At 41.3% G+C, this 23,576-nt stretch overlaps 2 protein-coding genes across 5 annotated transcripts in view; one reads left to right on the top strand and one right to left on the bottom strand.

The window, feature by feature from the left end:
• fsip1 (fibrous sheath interacting protein 1) overlaps nucleotides 1-20,019 on the top strand; it is a 41,789-nt gene extending 21,770 nt beyond the window's left edge. For all 4 annotated transcript variants that reach the window (XM_058091056.1, XM_058091054.1, XM_058091055.1 and 1 more), the window contains 2 exons: nucleotides 6,582-6,734; nucleotides 19,440-20,019. In XM_058091056.1, coding sequence (XP_057947039.1) covers nucleotides 6,582-6,734; nucleotides 19,440-19,499 — 213 coding nt within the window. In that variant the 3' untranslated portion in view covers nucleotides 19,500-20,019. The remainder of the gene's footprint in view (nucleotides 1-6,581; nucleotides 6,735-19,439) is intronic.
• Nucleotides 1-22,482, bottom strand: part of LOC131140537 (sushi domain-containing protein 4-like) — a 55,891-nt gene extending 33,409 nt beyond the window's left edge. The window contains exons 1-5 of the mRNA XM_058091050.1: nucleotides 22,384-22,482; nucleotides 22,248-22,300; nucleotides 21,686-22,120; nucleotides 20,054-20,112; nucleotides 19,415-19,606 (exon numbers count right to left, since the gene is read on the bottom strand). The gene's annotated coding sequence lies outside the window, so the exon portion shown is untranslated. The remainder of the gene's footprint in view (nucleotides 1-19,414; nucleotides 19,607-20,053; nucleotides 20,113-21,685; nucleotides 22,121-22,247; nucleotides 22,301-22,383) is intronic.
• Between the last annotated feature and the right edge of the window lie 1,094 nt (nucleotides 22,483-23,576).

Genomic DNA, 23,576 nt, shown 5'->3' with positions numbered 1-23,576 from the left:
GAGAAAACACGGGGAGAACATGCAAACTCCAGACATAACTTTCATATCAAGGCGGGGGCCTCAAACTAGTGTCCTGCGGGCCACAGGACTTGGCTGATGGCCTGAGTCCACGTGGCACACACGGAGCTTTTGGACTGCACCATCTGCAGACAACCAGAAAGAGTCGAGACGTGTGGATGTTCTGAACAACAACAGCCCGCCATCACTGGGTGAGCCAGCCAGTCAGCCAGCCAGCCAGACTGCTCTTCATCAAAGTTTAGCCAAAGGTGACCTGTTCCATCCCAGATTCCCAATTACAATAATCCATATGGAGAAGTGGGATCTTCAGTTAATGAAGATACTAGTGCGGCCCGCGCAAGTTTGATATGGATGCTGTATGGTATCATGTACCCAGAAAAAATTATTACGTTTGATTTATGTTCATGTTAAAGGTTAAATAACTGTTAATAGTTATCCTCCCTATCCGTGTGGAAGTGGTAAGTTTTTGGCTATTTAAGTTGAAAGGAAATAACTTGAAGGCTACCGTTTAGGTCGCTAGCTCTCTAGTTTGCGAGTTAGCATGTGTCTCAAGACCCTGCAGTTGCGCAATATGTTGTAAATAAAGAAAAAAATTATTAAAATTTTACAAAAAATTTGCAAAATTTTTGCAGATTTTTTTGCAATTTTTTTGCGGATTAACATTAAAAATCTGCAATTTTTTTTGCAGATTTTACTGTGGCCGCGGGCCACGTGTTTGAGACCCCTGGTTAAGACGTATTAGACAGTCAGAGTGATCATTTTGACTATAGCAAAGCATGCTGGGAAATGCGTAATCTGCCCATTCCTCAGATTTTTTTTTTTTTTTTTGGAAAACCTGATGCGGCCCAACCTCGCCCAGATACGAGCTCCAGTGGCCCCCAAGTAAATTGAGTTTGAGACCCCTGCTATACATGCTGTGTCAAATTAACAAGTATACCTGATTTTTTTCTGTTTACAGAAAAAAAAATAATTTTTAAAGAAAAAAATGATAAAAAATTTACAAAAAATTTTAGCTGATTTTTTTTGCAATTTTTTTGCGGATTAATATTAAAAATGTGCAATTTTTTTCAGATTTTTCTGTGGCCGTGGGCCGTGTGTTTGAGCCCCTGGTTAAGAGGTATTAGACAGTCAAGAGTGATCATTTTGACTACAGCAAAGCATGCTGGGAAATGCGTAATCTGCCCATTCCTCAGATTTTTTTGTTTTTTTTGGAAAACCTGATGCGGCCCAACCTCGCCCAGATACGAGCTCCAGTGGCCCCCAAGTAAATTGAGTTTGAGACCCCTGCTATACATGCTGGGTCAAATTAACAAGTATACCTGATTTTTTTCTGTTTACAGAAAAAAAATAATTTTTAAAGAAAAAAATGATTAAAATTTTACAAAAAAATTTTGCTGATTTTTTTGAAATTTTTTTGCGGATTAATATTAAAAATCTGCCATTTTTTTTCAGATTTTTCTGTGGCTGCGGGCCGCGTCTTTGAGCCCCTGGTTAAGAGGTTTTAGACAGTCAAGAGTGATCATTTTGACTACAGCGAAGCATGCTGGGAAATGCATAATCTGCCCATTCCGCAGATTATTATTTTTGCGGCCCAGCCTTACCCAGACCCTAGCTCCAGTGGCCCCCCCAGGTAAATTGAGTTTGAGACCCCTGATTTCCAATATTCAAATTTCCAACTGAACTATGTGCACATTTGAATGAATGTTCTTGGAATAAGTCATAATTGTCATTAATGGTTTTGTTTATTGGAATATTACCATTTCAACCACTGCATTTATTTGTCTGACAGTGACAACATTTTTTGTGGAACATGTTGAGATGGTAATATCGGTCATGAGAGTAAAATATGCTTGCTTAATCCTCTGACCGTGTTTTCTGTTCTCACGCTTGGCAAGCCGTCTTTTTTCTTTTTTTTTTTTCATATTGTGGGAAAGTAAAATGAGCCTTTGCGGTAACGTGAGTACAAATTCTAAGTAGGTGTCACATTGAGCGTGATTGATTCCTTTCTGTTTTTACTGACATCCATTTTACACTTCAGGACTATTTGAAGTCTCTACATTTTAGATCCTTTCCAATTGGGCCAATTTAAATCAACTTATGTGGCTATGCGGCCAAAACCCCCATGGCATTCATTTTGACATCTTTTCGATAGCTTGACATACTTTTCATAAAAATGATAATTGTGTTTGACATGTTTTTCATACCCAAAAAGTCTTGTGACCCAGATACTTCTAACGGTGACGTTATCGCACGTCAAGACGGCTGTGAAGAAGCACAAATGTTGTGACGTATCTCTTAAGGCTTCTGGAATTTGTTAAGGTCAAGAAGTAGTACTCGACTCCAAACAAGTGAATCATTACTGCACGTTCATCCGACACAACTGCACTCTAATCTATTACAGGGTCTTGAGACACATGCTAACTCGCAAACTAGAGAGCTAGCGACCTAAACGGTAGCCTTCAAGTTATTTCCTTTCAACTTAAATAGCCAAAAACTTACCACTTCCACACGGATAGGGAGGATAACTATTAAGTTATTTAACCTTTAACATTTGAGGGCCACATTTGGCCCGCGGGCCGCATGTTTGAGACCCCTGCCATACAGCATCCATATCAAACTTGCGCGGGCCGCACTAACATTAAACTTTCATATCAAGGCGGGGGGCCTCAAACTAGTGTCCTGCGGGCCACATTTGGCCCGCGGGCCGCATGTTTGAGACCACTGCCATACAGCATGCATATCAAACTTGCGCGGGCCGCACTAACATTAAACTTTCATATCAAGGCGGGGGCCTCAAACTAGTGTCCTGCGGGCCACATTTGGCCCGCGGGCCGCATGTTTGAGAACCCTGTCATACAGCATATCAAACTTGCCCGGGCCGCACTAACATTAAACTTTCATTTCAAGGCGGGGGGGCCTCAAACTAGTGTCCTGCGGGCCACATTTGGCCCGCGGGCCGCATGTTTGAGACCCCTGCCATACAGCATCCATATCAAACTTGCGCGGGCCGCACTAACATGAAACTTTCATATCAAGGCGGGGGGCCTCAAACTAGTGTCCTGCGGGCCACATTTGGCCCGCGGGCCGCGTGTTTGAGACCCCTGCTCTAGGCAACAAATCAACTAAAGACTATCCGCAAAATAAACTAGCATCTATTTAGAAATGAATGACAAATGTTAGGAAAACAACTCCATGTGTCAGTAAGGTGGCGGACCACCGTGAGTAACCTGAATGCATCTTGACAAGTCCATGGAGCGTTCCTGGAGGGATGAAAAGCATTCTTTTCCAAGAGATATTCCATCATTTAGTGTGTTTTGATGGGGTAGTGCGGAGGAATGCCTTTAACACTTTGCTCCAAAATCTCCCACAAGTATTTAATTAGGTCACAATCTGTGAGAGACATCGCGTCCATGTACGGACCATTCTGTGACCCCTTGAACGCATCTGCACGTACCTTGTTTTCATACTCGTTTGTTTTGGTTCGATTATTTACGCTTTGATTTGCTATTGTCCTCACCAGCATATACGGAGAACCCCACACATTTGCAGATATTTGCTAACAAAACACGCCCCTCTAATTGTGTCTAAGGCCTCACAGCTAGGAGACTCGAGTTCAATTCCACCCTCGGTCATCTCTGCGTGGAGTTTGCATGTTCTTCCTGTGCATGCGTGGGTTTTATCCGGGTACTCCGGTTTCCTCCCACATTCCAAAAACATGCTAGGTTAATTAGCGACTCCAAATTGTCCATAGGTATGAATGTGAGTGTGAATGGTTGTTTGTCTATATGTGTCCTGTGATTGGCTGGCCACCAGTCCAGGGTGTACCCCGCCACTCTCACCCTAAGACAGCTGAGATAGGCTCCAGCAACCCCCTGTGACCCTCGTGAGGATAAGCGTTAGAAAATGAATGAATGAAGGAAGTAACCAGTACTAGAACACAGGTATGTTTCAGGGAAATATCAGTTCCCGACTATTATGTATAGTGACTTTAGTGTTTTGAAACTCTTGTATTCATTCATTCATTTTCTACCGCTAATCCTCACGAGGGTTGCGGGGGATGCTGGAGCCAATCCCAGCTGTCTTCGGGCGAGAGGCTGGGTACACCCTGGACTGGTGGCCAGCCGATCACAGGGCACATATAGACAAACAACCATTCACACTCACATTCATACCTATGGACAATTTGGAGTCGCGAATTAACCTAGCATGTTTTTGGAATGTGGGAGGAAACCGGAGTACCCGGAGAAAACCCACGCATGCCGAGGGTGGAATTGAACCTGGGTCTCCTAGCTGTGAGGCCTGCATGCTAACCACTCCTCTAGAAAATTCATTAATTAATTCATTTTCTACCGCTTATCCTCACGAGGGTCGCGGGGGATGCTGGAGCCTATCCCAGCTGTCTTCGGACAAAAGGCGGAGTACACCCTGGACTGGTGGCCAGCCAATCACAGGGCACATATAGACAAACAACCATTCACACTCACATTCATACCTATGGACAATTTGGAGTCGCTAATTAACCTAGCATGTTTTTGGAATGTGGGAGGAAACCGGAGTACCCGGAGAAAACCCACACATGCCGAGTGTGGCCGAGGGTGGAATTGAACCCGGGGTCTCCTAGCTGTGAGGCCTGCATGCTAACCACTCTTCTAGAAAATTAATTAATTCATTCATTTTCTACCGCTTATCCTCACTAAGGTTTCGGGTATGATGGCGCCTATCCCAGTTGTCTTTGGGCGAGAGGCGGGGTACACCCTGGACTGGTGGCCAGCCAATCACAGGCCACATATAGACAAACAACCATTCACACTCACATTCATACCTATGGACAATTTGGAGTCGCTAATTAACCTAGCATGTTTTTGGAATGCGGGGAAAAAACCCACGCATGCACGGGGAGAACATGCAAACTCCACACAGAGATAGCCGAGGGTGGGATTGAACTCGGGGTCTCCTTGCTGTGAGGTCTGCGCACTAACCACTCAATCACCGTGCAGCCGTTGTAATGTCAACTACATAAAAATTGTGAGAACGTAGCCATTGGTGTGTTTTTTTACCAAATCCCGGAATCATTTGGGGGTTTCTTAATTTGAGGTGAGGCGTTTATTTATTCAGGTGGGAGATGCGCCCATCAGCAATGTGTGGACTCCCATTGCATATTAAGTTATTTGCAGTTTTGGTAGTGTAGCGCTCTAAATACCCAGTCACTGAAAATCTCTTGTGCTGGTCCAAAGGCCACATAAAGACAGGGTTTTTGCCAAGAATGCATCTGGTGTAAAACCTCAACCATGAAGACCACATGAATGACTTGCGGCAGTCTCTAATGGGAGAATGTGAAAAACAAGACGATTGCCCTATTAGCAATGTCCATAGTTTGTCTTCTAGCGTGACTTTGATGTCGTTGACATTCAACCAAAAGTTCTTTTGCGATTTTTATACAGTAAACCTCGGATATATCGGAAATTCGCTCACAACGGACAGATAAAAAAGAACCGATTTTTCTGTAATGCATTTCCAATAAAAATTCATTGCATATATTGGATTTTTTATAACGGATTTCGCCTATTTCGGACAAACTCTCCAGTCCCGTTCCAATGCATTCATTCATTCATTCATTTTCTACCGCTTTTTCCTCACGAGGGTCGCGGGGGGTGCTGGAGCCTATCCCAGCTGTCTTCGGGCGAGAGGCACCCTGGACTGGTCGCCAGCCAATCACAAGGCACATATAGACAAACAACCATTCACACTCACATTCATACCTATGGACAATTTGGAGTCGCCAATTAACCTAGCATGTTTTTGGAATGTGGGAGGAAACCGGAGTACCCGGAGAAAACCCACGCATGCACGGGGAGAATATGCAAACTCCATACAGAGATGGCCGAGGGTGGGAATTGAACCCTGGTCTCCTAGCTGTGAGGTCTGTGCACTAACCACCAGATCGCCGTGCCGCCCTCGTTCCAATGCATTTCCATTAAATTTCCCTTGCATATATCGGATATATCGCCGCATCGTGGCGCTCCGATTCGCCGAATCGTGACAGGCCGCTATACGACGTCATTTGCAGCGTTTGCAGCGTTGCCTGCGCATCCAGGTACATTGGAAACATAGTCAAGGAAGTGCCTTTTTATAACGGATATAATCCGATTTACGAATATACCGGATATAAATCCGATATATGCGTAAAACGGACATTTTCCGGTATACGCATATAACGGATTTCGCTTATATCGGACAAAACCAGTGGGAACAATTGAATCCGATATATCCGAGGTTTACTGTAATCCGTTTTTTAAGGTACTTCGGCTTCCTCGAGTCTCATTTGAGTACCCGATTTCTTTGCTAAGCATCAGCGAGCCACAGCAACGAGAATCTCAAATCTTGAAGCAATTTGAATATTTCAACTCAAAATTAATGATGATGAACTGCTACATGGATGTGGTCCCAAATGTGGGAGCTATCAGCTGCGAGTGCGATTCTAGGACGGTACCCAAGTAAATTCTCATGCTCTGCAAGCTGTTGGCCCCTGCGTGAGAATCGCTTGTGTGTCTGTTGTCCATCAGGCGTGCGGCTCGGACGTACGGACGAAGCGCGATGGTGACGTTCAGCCAGGAGACAAGGTCCTGCAGGATATCAAGGAAAGGAGGACACACGAGATGCAGCTCCAGGAGATCCAACGGCAGCTGGACCTTCTGGGCCAAGACCAGGAGATGACAGTGAGTTGGCAGCCGCCATGTTTTTACACACACACACACTCACAACGCAAAAATGCACTTCATCAACACAGCACCTGTGTTTTTCATTAAAACGCCCGCCTTTTGTTGATCTCATGCACATACATGACAAATTATTACAAGCACAAAGGTCGATTTCTTTGAGGATGATAACAAACAGTGCAGCCTTTGTGTCGCTACAAGCCAACTGTTCTTTCTTTTTTTTTTTTTGAATTTCTTCTGTAGCTAGTTGACAAGGATCTGCTAATGTCCTGTTGTTCAACATAGTGTTTCATGGCTTCTTGGCATTTAACGGCCTCTTATGTTCAAGTTCCACAATGTTCCCTGGAAACCCTTTTTTGACCTGCTTTTAGGACCTTGGTAGAATTACAACTCTTTGACCAAATACTGTAGCTATAGACACCAAATACTGTAGCTATAGACACCAAATACTGTAGCTATAGACACCAAATACTGTAGCTATAGACACCAAATACTGTAGCTATAGACAGAAAGAAACACGAGAAACCTTTCAAAACAAAAAGGTCACAGAGCCTTTTATGGTTTTCTTTTCGTAGCCTTTTCTTGGTATAAAGCTTTACTGGTTGTCTGAGCAATATGGACATCACTCACTCACTCACAAACTCACTCACGAACTCACTCACGAACTCACTCAACTCACTCAACTCACTCACTCAACTCACTCAACTCACTCACTCACTCAACTCACTCACTCACTCACGAACTCACTCAACTCACTCACTCAACTCAATCACTCACGAACTAACTCACGAACTCAATCACTCACGAACTAACTCACGAACTCACTCACTCACTCACTCACTCACTCACTCACTCAACTCACTCAACTCACTCACTCAACTCAATCACTAACCAACTAACTCACAAACTCGAACTCACTCACTAACTCACAAACTCACTCACAAACTCACTCACGAACGAACTCACTCACTCACTCATGAACACACTCACCACGAACTCACTCACAAACTCACTCACAAACTCACTCACGAACTCACTCACAAACTCACTCACAAACTCACTCACGAACGAACTCACTCACTCACTCATGAACACACTCACCACGAACTCACTCACAAACTCACTTACAAACTCACTCACGAACTCACTCACGAACTCACTCTTGAACTCACTCACGAACTCACTCACTCATGAACTCACTCACGAACTCACTCACAAACTCACTCACAAACTCACTCACAAACTCACAAACTCACTCACTCAACTCACTCACGAACTAACTCACGAACTAACTCACAAACTCGAACTCACTCACTAACTCACAAACTCACTCACTCACTAACTCACAAACTCACTCACGAACGAACTCACTCACTCACTCACGAACGAACTCACCACGAACTCACTCACAAACTCACTCACTCATGAACTCACTCACAAACTCACTCACTCATGAACTCACTCACAAACTCACTCACTCACAAACTCACAAACTCACTCACAAACTCACTCACGGGGGTCGCGGGGGGTGCTGGAGCCTATCCCAGCTGTCTTCGGGCGAGAGGCGGGGTACACCCTGGACTGGTGGCCAGCCAATCACAGGGCACATATAGACAAACAACCATTCACACTCACATTCATACCTATGGACAATTTGGAGTCGCTAATTAACCTAGCATGTTTTTGGAATGTGGGAGGAAACCGGAGTACCCGGAGAAAACCCACGCATGCACGGGGAGAACATGCAAACTCCACACAGAGATGGCCGAGGGTGGAATTGAACCCTCGTCTCCTAGGGTTCTCCGACATTATCATTCATTAATGTTTGCTGCATTAAATATGCGCCGGCTGTTCTTGGTGAGTAGTATATGTAAAAGTAAATGTTTATACACTCAGCAATTACTCTCTATATAAAGTACAACACTTATTAAACTTAAACTTATTCTCTGTACACAAAATACTCTCTGTAAAAATACTTCAAAATACTGGTGGAGTGAAAAAGCTCATTACAACAAAGGTAGTAATAGTTTTGCCCATTACAGTACTAATCCCTCATTTATCATTGGTTTATCACAGAATTTGAAATACTGTTGTAGTTAATAGCATAGTAAACCTGTTTATAACCTTTTAAACACTGTTTTTAACGTTAGAGTATACTGTATTTCAGAAAATCGTGATAGGAATCCACAAAATTCGAACTGCGAAATAACCGTTCTGCAACTCATCTCCATTTTTTAAATGTATTAACACACAAGCAACTCTTGCATTTCCAACAAATGACCTTGCTAGGTAGATTTTCCTGCAACTTCATTTGGCCGTGTTCCTAGATTCCTAGATGAAGTGGAAACGGGGAAGAACAATCCCATTATTTACAGGGAGATAGTTCGCTTCCAGAAGAGGGTCTTGCTCTAATTAGTCATCATTAGATATCATCAATCATACTGTCATTATTTGCAGGGATGAAAGCCAAAATCAGGTACTATTCTTTCTACATTTGTTGGCAGTCAATCTTTATATAATCAAATGCTCGTAAAAGGTTGTACAAATTGGAAGTCAGGTTTTTCAGGAAAAGCACAAAAAGCCTTGAAAGCATTAAGTTCGGTTTTGCATAACTGTCAGTAACTTTGTGTATTGTAAACACAGATTATATAAATAGTGTTTATAGTGTTAAACGATGCCAAAGTTTCAGATAGTGAGGTTTGGAAGTGAGTCCTGAAAGAAGTTTGGGATGGCTCAAAACGCTCGGTTTCAGAAGGCGTGGTAAAACTGGCCCTTTGTGATGTCACAGAGGGGTGGATTTTCCTTATGTGGTTCATAATTAAGAAGCACGGAGGCGGGCCGAGGGTGGAAGGAAGTACAAATCAAAGTAAATACAGCTGGAATAGGTGCAGTGTGGTATAGGTGTGTAAGATACCAGATTATATAATCTGTGTAAGATACCAGTAACTGTCAGTAACTTTGCATATTGTAAGATACCAGATTATACAAATAGATACCAGATTATATAATCTGGTATTTTACAATATGTCAGTAACTTTGCATATTATCTGGTATTTTACACAGATTATACAAAGATACCAGATTATATAATCTGGTAATTTACACAGAAATAGATACCAGATTATATAATCTTGTATTTTACACAGATTATATAAATAGATACCAGATTATATAATCTGGTATTTTACACAGATTATATAGATATCTAATCTTACCAGATTATATAATCTGGTATTTTACCAGATTATATAATCTGGTATTTTACACAGATTATACAAATTACACAGATTATATAAATAAATACCAGATTATATAATCTGGTATTTTACACAGATTATACAAATAGATACCAGATTATATAATATGGTATTTTACACAAATAGATACCAGATTATATAATCTGATATTTTACACAGATTATGTAAATAGATACCAGATTATCTGGTATTTTACACAGATTATGTAAATAGATACCAGATTATATAATCTGGTATTTTACACAGATTATACAAATAGATACCAGATTATATAATCTGGTATTTTACACATATTATGTAAATAGATACTTTTACACAGATTACATAGATACCTAATCTTACATTTTATATAATCTGGTATTTTGCCATATTATATAATCTGGTATTTTACAAAGATTATACAAATTACACAGATCATATAAATAGATACCAGATTATATAATCTGGTATTTTACACAGATTATACAAATAGATACCAGATTATATAATATGGTATTTTACACAATTAGATACCATATTATATAATCTAGTATTTTACACAGATTATACAAATAGATACCAGATTATATAATCTGGTATTTTACACAGATTATACAAATAGATACCAGATTATATAATCTGGTATTTTACACACCTATACCACACTGCACCTATTCCAGCTGTATTTACTTTGATTTGTACTTCCTTCCACCCTCGGCCCGCCCTCTGTGCTTGTTAATTATGAGCCATATAAGGAAATCCACCCCTCTGTGACATCACAAAGGGCCAGTTTTACCACGCCTTCTGAAACCGAGCGTTTTGAGCTATCCTAAACTTCTTTCAGGGCTCACTTCCAAATGCGCCAACCTCACTATCTGAAACTTTGGCATCGTTTAACACAAGAATAGAACATTCTAAGTACATTTATAGGTCGGAAAAGTGGAAAAAAGCATAATAGGTCTCCTTTAAGAAATAGTTGACACGTGTCCCAAACAAAATATGTTCACATTCCTTCTGAATACAGCAATTGATTTGGTTTAACTCTGTTGGCACTCCACCTGGTTAGCGAATTGGAAGTGAACGCGTAGGATTTATTGATCAGGTTGCGATGCGCTGACATTGCACAGTAAGTATTATGCCGACACAGCAAAGAATCCTGGCGCGTGACTCAGTGGATTATGGTGGTTGTAAGGTATTTTACGTTTGAATATTTGGAACGGAAGCAAAGACCGCAGCTCAGGCAAGCGCCAGTAACAAAACTACTCCTGCAGAAAAGCCGACTTTTTATGAAAATATCATCCCAGCAGTGAAATATGCCTTTAGAGCTGAGTTGAAGCGAGGATAAGTTGATTTGAAGGCAATCGCTACAAAAATGATCACACATCATTTTGACAACTGACAAATCCGTGATGATGTCATCAGTCCTGCTAATGAGGAAAGCGTTATTGTGAGGAATTCCACATGTGCGGAAGGAGCACGTGGATAAGAGTTTTTTCAGTGAGAAGTGGCCCCCGTGGGGTGTTTTGGACCATAAAGTTGACTTATGCGACTCAAGTCAATGACCATGGAAGCTGAGCTGCCAAAACCCACCCTGCTACATTGAATGTGAATACAGGAGCTAAACAGTGAGTTCTTACAGGTGCTGATACTTTATAGTGTGGGTTTTTTCGGGGGGGCTCAACTACTCTGCCTTGGTAACACCACCTCTACTCAAGTTAAGACCAATCCTGCAAGGTCTGCAGTTCAGAAAGAACCAGTTTCAAATAAGAGCCAGAGACACATTTTCTGTGCATATGGTTTGTGTCTCGGTGGATATAATACAATCGGCCCCTCTGGTTCTGGTTCTGGTTCTGGATAGCCAATCAAAATCAAATCAACTTTATTTGGGTGCCATCAGGGGACCAGCACCCGGGCCCCCCGACTCCGACAGACGGGCGAACCCCCACATCAAAGCGAGGAACCCCCAGCCGGCCGGGTCGAAGGGACCCAAGGATGTCACCCCCTCAGCAGACCCGACACAGCCCCCAGTGTGGAGGACGGACCCCCGTGAGGAACTACTGGAGTTAAAAGCTTAAAGACTAAAAGCATAAAATAGTAACTAAAAAGATTAAAAACGTAAGAAAAGTTTAAAAATATTAGTTAAAAGTCTGATTAATCTGATCTTTAATCTTTTAAAAATATCAACAGTCTCTGTAGTCCTGGGGCTCTCCGGCAGGCTGTTCCACTAGTGGCTAAATGCTGACTCACCGTGGGTTTTTGTTCTGGGTTTTGGTATTAAAGTTAGCAGGTGGAATAGGGATACTTAAAGAAATGTAACTAATCCTCTATAACCCGCAAGACATAAAGGCCACTTGTGCCAAAATGTAACCTTCCGGCTGCTTTAATAATCTGTTAAGCTTGTTAACATAGTCATTCTATGTCTTAGCAATACTGCAATAGGCTGTTCCACTAGTGGCTGAATGCTGACTCACCGTGGGTTTTTGTTCTGGGTTTTGGTATTGTTAAAGTTAGCAGGTGGAATAAGGATACTTGGAGAAATGTAACTAATCCTCTATAACCCGCAAGACATAAAGGCCACTTGTGCCAAAATGTAACCTTCCGGCTGCTTTAATAATCTGTTAAGCTTGTTAACATAGTCGTTCTATGTCTTAGCAATACTGCAACAAACGTGCTGCCCGGAAGTACCTAACTAATCCTCTATAACCCGCAAGACATAAAGGCCACTTGTGCAAAAATGTAACCTTCCGGCTGCTTTAATAATCTGTTAAGCTTGTTAACATAGTCGTTCTATGTCTTAGCAATACTGCAATACTGCAACAAACGTGCTGCCCGGAAGTACCTAACTAATCCTCTATAACCCGCAAGACATAAAGGCCACTTGTGCCAAAATGTAACCTTCCAGCTGCTTTAATAATCTGTTAAGCTTGTTAACATAGTCGTTCTATGTCTTAGCAATACTGCAATACTGCAACAAACGTGCTGCCCGGAAGTACCTAACTAATCCTCTATAACCCGCAAGACATAAAGGCCACTTGTGCCAAAATGTAACCTTCCGGCTGCTTTAATAATGTGTTAAGCTTGTCAACATAGTCGTTCTATGTCTTAGCAATACTGCAATACTGCAACAAACGTGCTGCCCGGAAGTACCCAACTAATCCTCTATAACCCGCAAGACATAAAGGCCACTTGTGCCAAAATGTAACCTTCCGGCTGCTTTAATAATATGTTAAGCTTGTTAACATAGTCGTTCTATGTCTTAGCAATACTGCAATACTGCAACAAACGTGCTGCCCGGAAGTACCCAACTAATCCTCTATAACCCGCAAGACATAAAGGCCACTTGTGCCAAAATGTAACCTTCCGGCTGCTTTAATAATCTGTTAAGCTTGTTAACATAGTCATTCTATGTCTTAGCAATACTGCAATAGGCTGTTCCACTAGTGGCTGAATGCTGACTCACCGTGGGTTTTTGTTCTGGGTTTTGGTATTGTTAAAGTTAGCAGGTGGAATAAGGATACTTGGAGAAATGTAACTAATCCTCTATAACCCGCAAGACATAAAGGCCACTTGTGCCAAAATGTAACCTTCCGGCTGCTTTAATAATCTGTTAAGCTTGTTAACATAGTCGTTCTATGTCTTAGCAATACTGCAACAAACGTGCTGCCCGGAAGTACCTAACTAATCCTCTATAACCCGCAAGACATAAAGGCCACTTGTGCAAAAATGTAACCTTCCGGCTGCTTTAATAATCTGTTAAGCTTGTTAACATAGTCGTTCTATGTCTTAGCAATACTGCAATACTGCAACAAACGTGCTGCCCGGAAGTACCTAACTAATCCTCTATAACCCGCAAGACATAAAGGCCACTTGTGCCAAAATGTAACCTTCCGGCTGCTTTAATAATCTGTTAAGCTTGTCAACATAGTCGTTCTATGTCTTAGCAATACTGCAATACTGCAACAAACGTGCTGCCCGGAAGTACCTAACTAATCCTCTATAACCCGCAAGACATAAAGGCCACTTGTGCCAAAATGTAACCTTCCGGCTGCTTTAATAATCTGTTAAGTTTGTTAACATAGTCGTTCTATGTCTTAGCAATACTGCAATACTGCAACAAACGTGATGCCCGGAAGTACCTAACTAATCCTCTATAACCCGCAAGACATAAAGGCCACTTGTGCCAAAATGTAACCTTCCGGCTGCTTTAATAATCTGTTAAGCTTGTTAACATTAGTCGTTCTATGTCTTAGCAATACTGCAATACTGCAACAAACGTGCTGCCCGGAAGTACCTAACTAATCCTCTATAACCCACAAGACATAAAGGCCACTTGTGCCAAAATGTAACCTTCCGGCTGCTTTAATAATCTGTTAAGCTTGTCAACATAGTCGTTCTATGTCTTAGCAATACTGCAATACTGCAACAAACGTGCTGCCCGGAAGTACCTAACTAATCCTCTATAACCCGCAAGACATAAAGACCACTTGTGGCAAAATGTAACCTTCCGGCTGCTTTAATAATCTGTTAAGCTTGTTAACATAGTCGTTCTATGTCTTAGCAATACTGCAACAAACGTGCTGCCCGGAAGTTCCTAACTAATCCTCTATAACCCGCAAGACATAAAGGCCACTTGTGCCAAAATGTAACCTTCCGGCTGCTTTAATAATCTGTTAAGCTTGTTAACATAGTCGTTCTATGTGTTAGCAATACTGCAATACTTCAACAGGAAGTATCTCAAACACGCACATGTTGTGTGTTTTCTTTGGAAATGCATTCATATCCCAGCTCTTTTTCCTCTTCTGTTTTCTGAATTGAATGCCTAGACTTAAGTCCTGGATTTATAAATGCTGAGAAGGCTTTTTTTTTTTTTTAAAGATCTGGCTGTGTAGACTCGAGACAGACTGGATAAACACATCAGTCCCCCACAAACACCCTCGGCCTCCCAGTATCAGGGGCAACAGAGGTCAAACTCTTTTCCAGTCACAGTAGTAAAGAGTCATTTTTCTTGGTTTTTTTTCGGACTGAACACATGACAACAGTCCGGAAAAAAAAAAATGGCAACAGAACAAGTTCCATTGACGTGGATTTACAAAAAAGGGCACCTATGCCACCTTATGCAATGAATATGTAGGTGACCAATTTGATTTAATGTGACGGTACTGTGGACTTTCAAACTCAATTTACTTGGGGGGCCACTGGAGCTAGGGTCTGGGCGAGACTGGGCCGCATCAGGTTTTCCAAAAAAAAAAAAAACGCATTTATTAAAAACAGAAAAATGAATAAACTTTGCTTTGGTTTCGATTTTCTACAATAAAAGCTCTGATAAAACATTCCACTGTTCTCAAATATCCTACTTTTTATTTTTCTACACAAAATAAGATGAAAAATAAATAAACAAATCAAGAATAAAGAAAATCTATCAGTAATAAATAAATATAATAATAATAATAAAACAGCAAATAATAAAAACGTAAGAAACCACATATAGTTGGTGGGTAGACAAATTATTTTTTTTCAGATTAAAATGAACAAAGCATTATTAGAGCCCTGTAGACATGACAAAACACGACTATAGTCACATTTATACTCTTTTTATATTTACAACATATTGCGCAACTGCAGGGTCTTGAGACACATGCTAACTCGCAAACTAGAGAGCTAGCGACCTAAACGGTAGCCTTCAAGTTATTTCCTTTCAACTTAAATCGCCAAAAACGTACCACTTCCACACGGATAGGGAGGATAACTATTAACAGTTATTTAACCTTTAACATGAACATTAATCAAACGTAATAATTTTTTCTGGGTACATGATACCATACAGCATCCATATCAAACTTGCGCGGGCCGCACTAACATTAAGAGCGGAAAGTGTCCCAACATTCACCATTCCCATCGGTGAAGTCATCACGGAGGAATGGGAGACAAATCTCAAAACAGGCAGTGCTGGGTAACAATGGCGTTGACACTAAATATCGACACAGAATTTGGACACAATGAGGTTTGTGTTGCCAGCTATTTAGCAAAGAATTCCTCTGGGGCTATTTTTAGATTTTAACTCAACATGGATAGTGTCATTTTGTCTGTTCATTTAAATGACAACAGTGTTTAAACTTTCATTGCCAAGACTATCTGCACTGTTGAGGAACATTTGCCAGTGGGACATTTTTATTGGAGACAGTAAAAATATTGACACATGAAATAATTAACTACTGCATTTTTCAAAACAAGTGTATCAAATTGCAGTATATGTTGTACTTATGGTTTTGCCAGCGAGAATCATTGGTGCCAGTCCAAGCACTTTGTCTCCAAGTGGGTCAACTACTAAGAATTTTAGGATCAATTATGAAACCCAAGCAGTTGGTTGGCACGCATGCCTCGCAGCTAGGAGACCCGAGTTCAATTCCACCCATGGCCATCTCTGTGTGGAGTTTCCATGTTCTCCCCGTGCATGCGTGGGTTTTCTACGGTTTCCTCCCACATTCCAAAAACATGCTAGGCTAATTAGCGACTCCAAATTGTCCATAGGTATGAATGTGAGTGTGAATGGTTGTTTGTCTATATGTACCCTGTGATTGGCTGGCCACCAGTCCAGGGTGTACCCCGCCTCTCGCTCGAAGACAGCTGGGATAGGCTCCAGCCCCCCCCGTGACCTTTGTGAGGATAAGCGGTAGAAAATGAATAAATGATATTAATTTTGGGCAAGGGCTGCACGGTGCTTGAGTGGTTAGCGCGCAGGCTTCACAGCTAGGAGACCTGAGTTCAATTCCACTCTTGACCATCTCTTGTGTGGGTTTTCTCCGGGAACTCCGGTTTCCTCCCACATTCCAAAAACATGCTAGGTTAATTAGCGACTCCAAATTGTCCATAGGTATGAATGTGAGTGTGAATGGTTGTTTGTCTATATGTGCCCTGTGATTGGCTGGCCACCAGTACACGGTGAAGACAGCTGGGATAGGCTCCAGCAACCCCCGCGACCCTCGTGAGGATAAGCGGTAGAAAATGAATGAATGTTTTCCTAGAGGGGCTGCCGAGTGGTTACCGCACAGGCCTCACAGCTAAAAGACCCTAGTTCAATTCCACCCTCTGCCTCTCGCTTGAAGACAGCTGGGATAGGCTCCAGCCCCCCCGCCCCCGTGACCCTCGTAAGGATAAGCGATAGAAAATGAATGAATGAATGACAAATGCCATTTTACTATCTTTACTCTGTATCAAATGTAAATTATGTATTGTAAAGTATGTCAATATGCATGTACAAAGATAAACATGACACCTATTGTGAATGCCTCTTTGTCAGTGAGCTGAAGGTCAAGTCCACTTTGCTACATACGTGTCAAAAGGACAAAAACATGGGCGGCCCTCAGGGGGGCCCGTGGAGGCTGGAATGTATTTAAAGTGCCTGCGGACTCCTGTCTGCGTCGAAAATGATATGCAGTGTCTGGGTAATTGAAGGGGTCATAAATGACTTAACACAGGCCAAGCCTCCATGACCTGAAGGCTGTCATTACAATGTGGATCCAATGGTGGAGATGTCTTTCAACAACAAGTCAAACTACGCTATGTTTCACAGGGGTGGTCCTCTCGGGGGGGAGGTGTGCACATGATCGATGAAGAGTATTAGCTTTGCCTTGTGGGGGACAGATGAGACACTGGAATGCCATTTTGTGGCCCGGTGGGGGGTGCCCGGGTGCGTTGAAAAGTTCCGCACGGGTGTCATGTTGTGCTGTATGAGATGTTACACTATATATTTACATTTAGACACGTTTGTGTTTTGTTATTAGTTATTTGGGTCTCAGTTATGAACGAATGGATGACTGAGCCTGACGAAGAAAATAAAGGTTTTTAGGGGTTTGGGTAGTGGGGGGAATGGGATGTGTGGGGCTGAGAGTTTAACTCTCACATGCTAACTCGCAAACTAGAGAGCTAGCGACCTAAACGGTAGCCTTCAAGTTATTTCCTTTAAACCTAAAGAGCCAAAAACTTACCACTTCCACACGGATAGGGAGGATAACTATTAACAGTTATTTAACCTGTAACATGAACATTAATCAAAGGTTTATACTCTTTTCTCATTTATACTCTTTTTATTTACAACATTTATTTCCAACATATTGCGCAACTGCAGGTTCTTGAGACACATGCTAACTCGCAAACTAGAGAGCTAGCGACCTCAACGGTAGCCTTCAAGTTATTTCCTTTAAACTTAAATAGCCAAAAACTTACCACTTCCACACGGATAGGGAGGATAACTATTAACAGTTATTTAACCTGTAACATGAACATTAATCAAAGGTTTATACTCTTTTCTCATTTATACTCTTTTTATTTACAACATATTGCGCAACTGCAGGGTCTTGAGACACATGCTAACTCGCAAACTAGAGAGCTAGCGACCTAAACAGTAGCCTTCAAGTTATTTCCTTTAAACCTAAATAGCCAAAAACTTACCACTTCCACACGGATAGGGAGGATAACTATTAACAGTTATTTAACCTTTAACATGAACATTAATCAAACGTAATAATTTTTTCTGGGTACATGATTTAAACAGGAAAAGATCAAATTCAATCTTGCTAATATTTTATAATTAAATTTGGGATATGTTATAGTAATGATAATAGAATAAAGTATAGAAGGGGTTAGATTCTGTTCCACAGATGGCGCTAATGCACACCGAAAGCTGCTTGCCAACCGCCAATAAACAACATTAGTTCATTCATTTTCTACCGCTTTTCCTCACAAGGGGGTCGCGGGGGTGCTGGAGCCTATCCCAGCTGTCTTCGGGCAAGAGGCGGGCCAGCCAATCACTGGGCACATATAGACAAACAACCATTCACACTCACATTCATACCTATGGACAATTTGGAGTCGCCAATTAACCTAGCATGTTTTTGGAATGTGGGAGGAAACCGGAGTACCCGGAGAAAACCCACCATGCACGGGGAGAACATGCAAACTCCACACAGAGATGGCCGAGGGTGGAATCGAACCCAGGTCTTCTAGCTGTGAGGTCTGCGCGCTAACCACTCGTCCGCCGTGCCGCCCCCAATAAACAACAGAAGAAGAAAAACACGATGAAGAAGAACGCACCCTGACAACTTTCCGATACCTCAATCGGATTGGGGAAATGAATCCGATTATATGTTCATTCGGATTGGCACTTTTCTTTCGGAATGACGTATATACAAAGGTTAAATTCTTTCCGTTTGAGCAAATAAAACGAATGCAATTGGAATATTTGTGTCCATGTATACGTGGCTAGTGATTAGTCAAAACGTGAGCATATGCCCAGTAAAGAATGTAAGGCAAAAAGTGTTTAGGGTGGATTACGGAAGACGGAAAGTATTGCCCGTTGATGTTATAAGTAAGAACAGACACACAACATGAACTAACACTTGGATTTTATATGCACAACGTCTGAAACATATGAGCTCTTATACTTACATACAGTGTTTGTGTCTTCTTGCAGAGTGAGTCAGAGGCCCTCAGTGAGCAGCAGTTACTTAGCCTGCTGGATGGATGCTCGTGAGCTGAGAGCCAGGACCTTGAAACTCACACATGGACCTCCTACATGCAAGGCCCTGCTGTCAAGATGTCCATCAAATGACACGGCGTCGCTGAGATCACGCTTTATGCCTTCAAAGTCGGAAACGAAGTGTAGTGGATGCACACATATTTCATTGTCACAATATGTAACTTTAGTTCATAAAACGATGAGTGATTCACTGCCTTTTGGACACCGTGACGCTTTTGTATGTAAAGACACATAAATAAGATGTCATATGTTGAAAAAAACGTTCCATGTTGTACACATCTTTCCCCAACAGAATCAATACATTTGTGGAAAAAATGTTTATATTCATGTTGATTATTCAGCATGAGGAAATGGAATTAACATACTGTAAGTATAATTTAAGTTATTAAACCTAATCACCTGGTATTCCAACCACAAAATGTTCCCATCGCAGCACAAATGCAGTTATAATCTGTCAGTGTGTCCATAAATGGGATTTCATAATCACATCTCAATTAAAAAATTACTTATAACTCTGCTGTATATTTTTTGTGTGTTTTTTTACTTACTGTTGTTCCAAGTCGGCGTTCAGTCATCCCTCTATATGGTTTTTAACACAATTAGAGTCCTGTAGATGTGAAATAACATGTTATTTACGTCACATTGAGAGGGCCGCTAGCTAGCAAACCAGCAAACCAGCAAGCTAACAGTTAGCATAAATTTTAGAAGACAAGCAATGTACTACTCCAAAACAATGTCAATTAGCTATGAAGATTTACATCCCAATTCATTATACATTCAGTATGTATAATTAATATTTTAATTAATGGAACAGTACTAATATGTATTGTAGTATGTAACTTTTTGTGTTTGTGCCTTTAATAGGGTGGGGCTTGGAAGGTGACGGTGCTACGTCACAAGTGAGAGTGACGCTGGGTGTTAAGACTAAGAGATGGGATTTTTGGCTCTTTGAGGGGAGCCGGATTTTGGTGACCCGTTCCTTTCAAAGAGCCGTTCAAAAGGCTCATTTGGCTCATCTTTATATTAAAGTTTTAAGTCACCGTGCACCTCGGGGCGTGATGCTATTTGCAAGTCTAATAAGCACCGCGCCGCTGGGCGGTTCATTAACATGAACCGTTCAAAAGAACCGGTTCGTTCGTGAACGTCACAACACTAAGACGAGGGAGCGCTAGCAAGGAGTTTAGAGTGTGCGTGTGTTAGCGTGGGTTGTGACCCACAGCAACCCTGGTGTGAGTGAAGTTAACCACGTAGCATATAAAACCAATGGTGTTTATGTTATGCCTTAGTTAGGTTGCTGAAAGACAAAAGAATGAAAATAAAGTTATTTTCTCTCCACTTCTGCACCCCTCATCAATGCTAACAACGTTGTGTGGCAAAGAGAGGAAGTGCTACCAGAGCTGGGGGCAACTACGGAAGCCCGGGAGGACCAGAAGTGAAAGAATAAAATAAAGCATATACAAGGAAAGCGATGAAAATATAGTAAACAAGATAAGAAAAATAAATAACTCATTGAGATAAAATTCACACAATTATATATATATTAATAATAATAAATTCACATATTTTGCTAAATGCAGTTTGCTAAATACAAGGATGAAGAGTCTTGAACCAGTCATGATGTGCTATATATATCACTATATTGATATATATTGTCATTGGATGGTCATATCACCTCATACTTCGGCATTATTATAAAAAACAAAAAAAAAACCTTAAACTATATTATGGAAAGCAGGAAGTGAACAAATATTACAGTTACTAATTGTAAAAGTACCAGATGGAGGGGTAGGATTTAATAAGCTTTGCTTCTTCCTACTCCTTTTGGACATGTGGAACTGTGAACTGATTATGTGATGCACTCAATTATAATCTGATGCATGTTCAAATGAAATAAAACCATTACCATTAAGAAAATAAATAATACAGTTCATTTTTAACATTAATAAATTTTTAACATTTATTAATGGGAAGATAAGTAAGACAAATTGACAACTTAAATGCATTCTTGTAAATCCTGCAGGTGAACTACTGAAGCAGAAGTTGGATCTTCCGAAAAGCGAAACTCACCGTCTTCGTGTGCTTTATTTCGTCAAACTAGTCTTGGTTTTGAAGTTTGCTCGACAGACTGTGTTTGTGTGTGCTTGCAAAGTGTAAAGTAATCCAAGCTGCACCTGGCTGACCTGAGCTCCGATAGAGGTCTTTGCTTTTTAGCAGTGGGCACCTATAGGCGTGTTCATCTCCCCCCTTCAGCTCACATTCTGACCCCGTTCTCCCGACAGTAGGAACCATCTCACATTCCAACGGACTGAAAATATTTCAACCAGGTAAGAGTTTACAGGGTCAAACCCAGACGAGAGCTTTGCTATCGGCAAATCCTGCGGCAATCTGTCCAGGAATCTAAACACACTCATACAGCAAAACAACAGGGGAGCTGATAAAGACTTTCACAAATGTCTTGAAATCACTTTTAACGTGTACCGAATGGGGAATAGGTACACTTCACTACGGAAATGACGGTTCCGTATCGAAAAATACAGTTACAGTACAGTTCTTTTGGTAAATAGACGAGGTGGGAAGCTGCAATTTCTTCGCCAACCAGAAGAGGGCGTTGATTTCTGTGCACAACAAACAATGTACAGCAGCTTTAGCACACTTGCACAAGTTTCCTCATCCTCAGCAGTCCAAATGGCGACTGATGAGACTCTATGCTAATTAAATGAAACAATAATATGACCCACATACCTGTGCACAACAAACAAAATGGACGGCAGCTTTAGCACACTTGCACACGTTTCCTACAGAAAAGTACATAAAAAAACGAATTCCTTAAAACTAACTCATACAACTATGGTAACTTTTACAAAGTGCCTTTACATACCGTACATAATATAAGCACGTACTGGGGGTGAAACGTGTAACATTAATATTTCATATGTAATTAACAATCGCTGCCACCGACTAGCATACCTCGTCCTCAGCAGTCCAAAAGGCGACAGAAGAGGAACGCGCCAGAAAGACAGGAAGTGACATCACACGGTGTCAAAGTTCACACAACAAAAATAAATGCAAATAAAATAATTGACAATGAAAAAAACACATAAAGCGACAAATACATACAAGAAAGGAATTATTGGTGAAATAAAATTGAAAAAAACAACACATCGGTTACATCCGGTACACCGCTAATGCTAATGCTTATATGTAATTAACAATCGCTGCCATCGACTAGCATACCCGGTCCTCAGCAGTCCAAAAGGCGACTGAAGCGGAGCGCGCCAGAAAGACAGGAAGTGACATCACACGACGGTGTCAAAGTTCACACAACGAAAATAAATGCAAATACAATAATTGATAATGAAAAAAAACACATAAAGCGACAAATACATACAAGAAACGAATTATTGGTGAAATAAAATTGAGGTTACATCCGGTACACCGTTAATGCTAACATCAGCCATGTACTGTTACACCCCTAATGCTAACATTAGCCTTCTGTTGTGGCTTACCTCTACATGACTTACCACAGGGGTCAGCAACCTGCGGCTCCAGAGCCGCATAGAGCTCTTCAACCTCTTTGTTGTGGCTCCCTTTGCAATGCTTGAATATTTTTGAACATTCGAGTGGTCGAAAATGCACGTTTTTATAATGAGTTTTTAAAAATCCAACTTTGTGTGAGACATTATAAGCCCGTTTTCTGACAGATGCGTTCAATTGAGCTGGTTTTCTGTGGTAGTTTTGATGAGGGGACTGATCTTAGATCACAGCTATGTGGATAAGCATCTATTTAGACATGTTTTATTAGCCATTTTAACCAAAACTGTCAACTTTAATTCCCCATTCTTAGCAGCAACAATGGGGACACAGTGAATGCGTTTTATCACTCCGGCGTGCTAAATTCCTTATGTCTGCAGATCACATGCAGCGCTCGGAGGTTTAAAGAGATGCCTGCGTGATGTGTAATCATATCTGCATGAATGTGTCGTTAAGCGGCTTATATTTCATGTTGAGTTTTCCTGCTGTTGACTCCCAAGGATACTCCCTTTCTCCAAGGCTTCAGCAGACTCGACTAAT

Source organism: Doryrhamphus excisus, chromosome 13, assembly GCF_030265055.1.
Source record: "Doryrhamphus excisus isolate RoL2022-K1 chromosome 13, RoL_Dexc_1.0, whole genome shotgun sequence".
NCBI lineage: Eukaryota > Metazoa > Chordata > Actinopteri > Syngnathiformes > Syngnathidae > Doryrhamphus > Doryrhamphus excisus.
This window is presented reverse-complemented; position numbering and strand designations above follow the sequence as displayed.